The sequence below is a fragment of the Micromys minutus genome (assembly GCF_963924665.1).
Source record: "Micromys minutus genome assembly, chromosome: 22".
Classification (NCBI taxonomy): Eukaryota; Metazoa; Chordata; class Mammalia; order Rodentia; family Muridae; genus Micromys; species Micromys minutus.
Window position 1 is genome coordinate 22,379,019 of NC_137957.1, and position 7,432 is coordinate 22,386,450.

The 7,432-nt window shown below is 43.7% G+C and overlaps 1 protein-coding gene across 1 annotated transcript; it reads right to left on the reverse strand.

Moving 5' to 3' along the window:
- Nucleotides 1-6,202: 6,202 nt before the first annotated feature.
- LOC308435159 (ATP synthase subunit g, mitochondrial-like) lies at nt 6,203-6,511 on the reverse strand (the record flags this gene model as incomplete). The annotated part of the gene is made up of 1 exon (XM_080935780.1): nt 6,203-6,511. One exon carries the CDS (start codon nt 6,509-6,511, stop codon nt 6,203-6,205), a length of 309 nt encoding a protein of 102 aa, XP_080791906.1.
- Nucleotides 6,512-7,432: the final 921 nt, after the last annotated feature.

The following is a 7,432-nucleotide window of genomic DNA, read 5'->3' on the forward strand; positions in this document are numbered from 1 at the left end:
GAAGGGCCGATGATCATTGAAAATAGAAGGTTAAGAACCTGGAATCATACCAGGCTGTCATGACTCTTGCCTTTAATCCCTGTACACAGGAGACAGAGACTGGTAGATCTCTGTGTTTGAGGCCAGCCTGGTCTATAAGAGCAAGTTCCAGGATAGCCATGGACACACAGAGAAACCCTGTTTCAAAAACAAAACAAAAGCAAAAACAAAGGAAAGAAACAAAGTAAGAAACAAAAAACAAAACAAAACAAAACAAAAAAAAAAAAACCAAAACAAAACCCAAAACCCTGGACTCTGGATTTTGACCGAAATGGATGTGAGTTCTAGTTCATTCATCAGGGGCAGGCCATTGGGGAAGCTTAACCCTCCCTGTGTTTATTTTATTCTTCTGTAAGACAGTGGGGACCACATATAGGACTCACCCTATAGAGGCCTGTAAAGAACGGTGAGAGCTATGTGTTTAATGTCTTGGGAGAAATGCTGGGTTCCTGAGCCCCTTGTGTGGGTTATATTACACTCAGTTGGTCTGTGAGTTTTTGGTTTTTTTTTTTTGTCTTGTTTTTTAAAGGCTGGCACATGGTTATTAAAATCAGCCTTTTAAATATCATGAGATAGAAGTGAGTGAGTCAGGTAATTTCACAAAAGAAACTCTAGAAATATTTTGTTTGTGTCTTTGAACATACCAAGCAGCAAATCTTGGCTTGTAAATCACCACCCTGGAAGCTACTCTGGGGCAGGGAAATCTGTTTCACGATAACCAAAAGGGAGGCTTTTTTTTTTTTAAGCCTTCCCAAGAGTAGGTGGTTCTGTTTCTTCCTGGAGTGTGTTTTTAATGACCAATCGCAAAAGGAAAAAACAATCTGAGATTAAAAATAATATTAATGACTTAAAAAAATAAATGGCAAGGGGAACAAACTGGCTTTGAATCAGACTGGCAGCTGTGGATACTGAAAAATATAATTGTTTTATTATTTTGACAATTCACGCTTTAACGAGTATTTCTTGTCATATTCCTCAGAGAGGAGTCACAGGAAAGGACAAAGAGGAGTGGGGAGTGTGCAGGGGTGACAGCACCTGCTTCAACCCTGATGGCTACTTAAGAAACTGATTGGTTTGTCGTTTGTCTCCCTCAAAGAAAGGAAGGAGGAGGGTGGGGAAGGAGAAGATGGCAGAGGGGGATGAAAGAGAAGGAGGAGGAAGAAGAAAGGAGAGGAATAAGGAAGAGGGGATGAGGGGGAAGGAGAGGAGGGGGAGGAGGAAGAGGGGGAGGAGGGGATGAGAAAGAGGGGGAGGAGGGGGATGAGGAAGAGAGGGATGAGGGGGAGGAGGAACAGAGGGAGGAGGGGGAGGAGGAAGAGGAGGGGGATGAGGAAGAGGGGGATGAAGGTGAAGGAGAGGAGGGGGAAGAGGAAGAAGGGGAGGAGGAGGAGGAGGAGGAGGAGGAGGATTCCTGCCAAATTGTCTCAATTTGTCAGAGTTGCTGGTGACTCACCTAGCAGCCAGAACAAGACTGGGAATACAGACAGAAGACTGAAGAAGTGAGAGGCTCTCTTCGTGCATAGATACCACGTGGTATAAGCATTGGTCAGGACGGGACTGAGCAGAGTTTTAATGCAGTTCATCTAACACAGAACAAGGCTACAGGCTGAGTGTAATCCTACGACCCCCAAAGCACTGTTTTAACAAGACAGTTATCTTTATATCTGAACAGTCACCATTTTACAGAGGGGAGAAATCTTCCATACATTAAAAAAAAAAGTGTCCAGTTGTCAGTTTGTCAATGGCATTCATGCCTGAAGCAGGCAGCAGGGTCCCGAACTCTGGTTCAGGTCCAGTTTGCAGCTATAACCTTAATAGTTCTGTCAGTGTCTTTTTCTCACCCGCAGAAAGGGCACAACAGCAAACCTTACTTCATTAAGCTTTTGTGAGGATGCACTTAGGTAAGAAAGTTCAAATACTCAGAATATCATTATCCTTGATAATCTAACGTGGACCATAACCATATGTCGTATGAAGTCCAGAGTCCAAACAATGATCCTATAATAAGTATTTACTAAGATCATTTTACAGATGGGAACTATTACACTTTTGGCCTGGAAGATCTTGATCTGAATTTTGTTGTTGTTTGTTCTTTTATTTTATAGACAGAGTCTCACTATATAGCCCTGGCCAGCCTTGAACTCACAAAGTTCTACTCGACCAAGTACTGGGATTGAAGGCCAGCAGCACTATTCATAGATTGGTCAGGAGTTTAGAAGAAGAAAAGAGCCCACATTGACGTGGGGGGAGATCACAATCACCAGTCAGCCTTGCTGTTAGTGCCGGGTGGGCCAGTGAGTGTGAAAGTGTGCCATCTCTAGAGAGCACGGGTGCACATCAGAGCTTGTGTACTTGAAGCTTCTTGTTACTAATTTCTTTGCTTCTTGTTATTTCCCTCTTGTTACTAATGTCTTTGCTTAGTGATACCTCACTGTTTTTGAATTATTTCGGTGATGAAAATTTCATTACTTCATAAACTGAACTATTACATTTGAGGTTTTTTTTTATGATTAGAAAGTTTAACTTTGGAGCTGGAGTGGACGGGGGTAGGGCTCAGCTTTGAGCTGCAGTCAGGGGATGTCTCAAACTGACTCACAAACATAAGGCCTGTGCTTTAGAGTTGCTCAGACGGGCCTAGAGATTGATTCATTTCCTATGTGTACGAGTGTTCTGGCTATGTGCACGTATGAGCTTCATGTGCAGGACTGGTACCCGTGGATGTCCGAAAGCATCAGATGCCCTAGAACTCTTATGGATGGCTGTGAGCCACCACGTGGGTTTTGGAGCTGAACCCAGGTCCTCTGCAAGAGCAATCAGTACTCTTAACTACTGAGCCATCTCTCAAGCCTCACAGCAGGTCTTCAGGGGGCATATGAGGAAGGCATATTTAGGATTAGGTTTCATGGATTTGGAAACGTAAATAAAAGGACAGATTTTACTCATCTCTAAATTAAAGTTTCTTCCAATTATTGAATAGAGACATGAACCACAATCATAGTCACAGCCTTCATGATTATCTGCAACAGAATTCACAAACCAGATGAGGTGGTGTATCCATGTAATGCTAATATCTGGGAGGCAGATAAAAGAGTGAGCTCAAACCCAGCCTGGGGTAGTGAGTTCAAGGTTGGGCTGGTACATATCTTGAAACTATGCCTCAAAAACAAAATAAAAACACAGATAACTTTTTTATTCCATCGAAGCAATATCCGTAATCTTGAAATAGCATTTCAGGTCAGTATAACTTTATAATTTTTGGTCTTACTAGGCACTCTCATTTAAGGGAGGAAAGTGTGCTAGGCAGATCCAGGAAGACATAAGACTAAAAACCCAGTGCAGACTGACGTCATCAACCTGGGTCAGACCTAGTGGCTCGTTGTTAGCATATTTAAAACACCATGCAGTTTGGGAAAAGGTTTCCAGGCAACAATCAGTTTAATCAGTCCAATTCCTGGTGCACAATAAAACATCATTGAAACTCTTACAAAATATGTGTGACCAGGAGGGTGGGTTCTATATAAAATGCTTAGAATCTGACGTGGCCTGTGGCCTCAGAGAGCAGGCTGTAAAAGATTGGAACACTTACCCAAGGATGAACAGTGCCTAGGGAGAGAGAGTCTGGTATAACCTTTGTGAAGAATTTGGGTGAGGTCTGTCTCTATAGCAAAAGGTGGGGGAGGTCTGCCTTCATAAATAGCAGAAAGGTCAGCAGGTCATTAACAAAATCCACTCCCAGCCTTCTGGATTTTTGATTTCTTTTTTTCCTGCATTTAAGGAGACAACCTTCGTGATTAATGCTTGGTTCTTTTAATGCTTCTCTGTGAGGACAAACACCTCTGTGCCCCCAGCACTCACCGTTTTGTTAAGTAAAAGTTTAAAGGAAGGGGCTGGAGAGATGGCTCAGCAGTTAAGAGCACTGGCTGTTCTTGTGGAGGTCCTGAGTTCAAATCCCAGCAACCACATGGCAGCTCACAACCATCTGTAATGGGATCCGATGACCTCTTCTGGTGTGTCTGAAGACAGTGACAGTGTACTCATGTACATAAAATAAATAAATCTTAAAGAAAAAAAAGGAAGGAAGGAAGGAAGGAAGGAAGGAAGGAAGGAAAAGGAAAAAAGAAGATTGGAAGTTCAAGGTCATCACAGTGAGACTCCATAAGACCTTTTCTTAAAACTATGTATGTTGCTATGTGACAATCTTGTTTTAAAAGCACCTCAGTAACTAATTTTCTAGAGCTGTCTTCTGGGCGAGTCCATGACTACTCTAAAATGTTCATCAGCCTCACTGCTCATCTAAGGGCGCCATTAGACTTTTAGAAATCCCAACTATGACCCGGGCCATTAGATACTCGAGGGCAGTTTTAAGTATTCCTTAGCTCTGTTGATTGCGGACCCAAAGTCCCTCTCATTCTATCTCAGGACAGAACAGGTCGGTAAGAAGCTTCATCGAGGGAGGAGCTAGGGAGGAGCTAGCGCAGGAAGCGGGATCCTCCTGCTGCAGTGAAGGATCACCCAGGACAGGCTCAGAGCTGGATGCTCACAAAACAGCAGTACTGTCCATTAGCAGAGCTTAGGTAGGTAGGGGAGGGAAGGCCAGCAGAAAGTGGGTGGCCTTTAAAGAGCTTAGTCTCCGTTCTTGGGATTGTCCGAGGGATGTGACAATTACAGAGCTCTAGCGCTCACACAAGGGAGTGGAAATTCTATGTGTCAATGTGTTCCAGCAATTTACTTCTGTTACTGGGTTTTTCCAATTAATTTGATTTTTTTTTCTTATTCACTTTATATCCTGCTTACTGACCCCTCCCAGTCACCCCCTCCTCTACAATCTTCTCCTCGGAGTGGGTGGGGCTCACCCTAAGATTCCCTGCACTTCAAGTCTCTAGGAGGCTGGGCGCTTCCTCTCCCACTGAGGCCAGACAAGGCAGCCCAGCAAGAAGAACGTACTCCGTGTACATGCAACAGGTTTTGGGATGGCTCCTGTTCCAGTTGTTGGGGACCCACATGAAGACCAAGGCACACATCTGCTACATAGGTGTGACACCCGTATATGTGTTCCTTGCTTGGTGGTTCAGACTCTGAGAGCCCCAAGGGTCCAGGTTAGTTGACTCTTGGTCTTCTGTGGAGTTCCTGTCTCCTTCCAGGCCTGGAATCCTTTCTCCTATTCTTCCATTAGAGGCCTTAAGCTGCACCCACTGTTTGGCTGTGGGCGTCTGTATCCGTCCAAGTCAGCCGTCCTGTCTGCAAGCGTAACTGAGTATCATAATACTGTCAAGGATTAGTACTTGGCCATGGGATGGGTCTCAAGTTCGGCAGGTTATTGGTTGGCTATTCCCTCAGTCTCTGCCCCCTCCCCTGTGCCTATATTACTTGTAGACAGGATAAATTTTGGGTTGAAAGTCTTGTGGGTGGGTTATTGGTTTTTAACCACACAGTAAATTTGGCAAGTTTTATTTTTGCTACTCAGTGTAAGCAAACCAAAGACCAGAAAAGCTTTGGGTAACTAACCTACTTCACCCAGACGTAAAACTGGACAGAGGGATGGAAAATTCACTTAGCCCTGGGAAGCTGGGTCCTAGGTGAGCCAAACGGGTGTCATGTTTTTGGTGATAGGAATGAATGGAAGGAAGGTTGTCAGGCACCAGGCAAGGCCTTCGGGTAAAAGCGGTGGTCTTCAACCTTCCTAACGCTGTGACCCTTTTACTGTTCTCAGCCATCAAATTATTCTCCTTGCTATTTCAAAATTGGGATTTTGCTGACATGAATTGTAATGTAAATATCAATATACAGGACATCTGACAGGTGATCCCTGAGAAAGCGTCGTTTGACACTCCCACTAACAATGGGGTCTCGAACCACTACAGGTTGAGAACTACTGTACTAAAATAACTGGGGAAGATGCCGTGAAATGCCCAGGCCCAGGCAGGAGCCACACACACAGAACTCATATTCCAAACAGTGCCTGACTCTCTACCCCAAGAGTTGCAGACCCCGGGCCTTTCACTCCTGTGCCTTTTCTTGTCTTTCTTTTATCTTTTTTTCTTTTGTTTTTTTTTTTTTTTTTTTTGCTATTCCACAGCTAGGACTTTATTCAGATTGCAGTCTCATTACACATGGTCCAAGAACATTCAAATAAGAACTTAAATCAGAAGCTAAAGATTGGTCTTCAAACATCATAGCCAACAATGCCACATTTGCCTATGATCTCTCCAATATAAAACCACATCCACACTTCAGTGGCCACCAAACCATTCAGCACAGCTTCCTTAACTGGAAGGTGTGTGAAGCTACCGGTTTTAGCACTCTGAATTATTTTTTTCACGCTCTGAATAGCTGTAGGGATTTCACCAGGGGTTGGGGGAACCAGCTCAACCTTGGCGTAGTGCCAAAATGTGGCCAATTGAGGCTTCGAGTAAGTCACGGCAGCGGCCACCATCGATGCCTTCTCCAAGAAGTTACAAATGAACTTGGCCATGGTCTAAGGTGGAAGGTCTCTATGCCTTTTCTCCTGGTCTGTTCCCAAGAGCCTCCCCACGTCACATCCAAACCCTTCCCTGTCCTCCTCTGAATAGAATACACAGCTATCCACAGAGGTCTCCATCGACCTTAGCTGAACCCTCGATGTCCCTTACTCTTTCAGCACCCACTCAACTGAGTGTAAGTCTACATAAGCACTCCACAGCATACACAGCTCAGATAGCCTGTTCTTCCAGTAAATCCCAATAGGATGGCCTGTGTGTGTGTGTGTGTGTGTGTGTGTGTGTGTGTGTGTGGTGATTGCTAAGGTTCAAACTCAGACTTAACTCTGAGGAAAAAATATTAACACATAATAAGAAATACTCAGAGTTTCTTTGTTTTGTTTTGATTTTTAAGACGAATGCTTTTTCCTGTCTTTCCTTCAAAGGATTGTACAATTCCTTGTTTTACAGACGTGCTTGCTATTCATACAGAAGGTTAACTGGACACACACCAGTGAAATCTGAAAGGTCATGCTGTGTACAGGAAACATTTCCCAGACAGATGCCATTCAGGGAAGGAACTCTGGGAGGCACATTAGTAAATTGGATATGTCTCTGTCTCAACCAATTGCTCACTGAATGTCAGGGGACAGACAGAATTCAGAAGTGCTCATAGAGGCTCTAACCCGGTGTTATGTATGACAGGCGGCTTGGGGTTAACAGAAACTGTTATTTTCTCCTGGCTTAGTCCTTCCTGTGGTTAGTTCTAAAAATCATCCACAACATCTAAGATACATGTCTCCTGTATGAGATTTCCAATAAACTTAAGGGAATGGGTTGAGATCAAGTCTTTTCAAGACGATGTTTTTTTTAAAGTAATTAAGCAATATTTGGTATTGTATGTAGATGAATGCTAGATAAATATTTGTGTAAGTTAC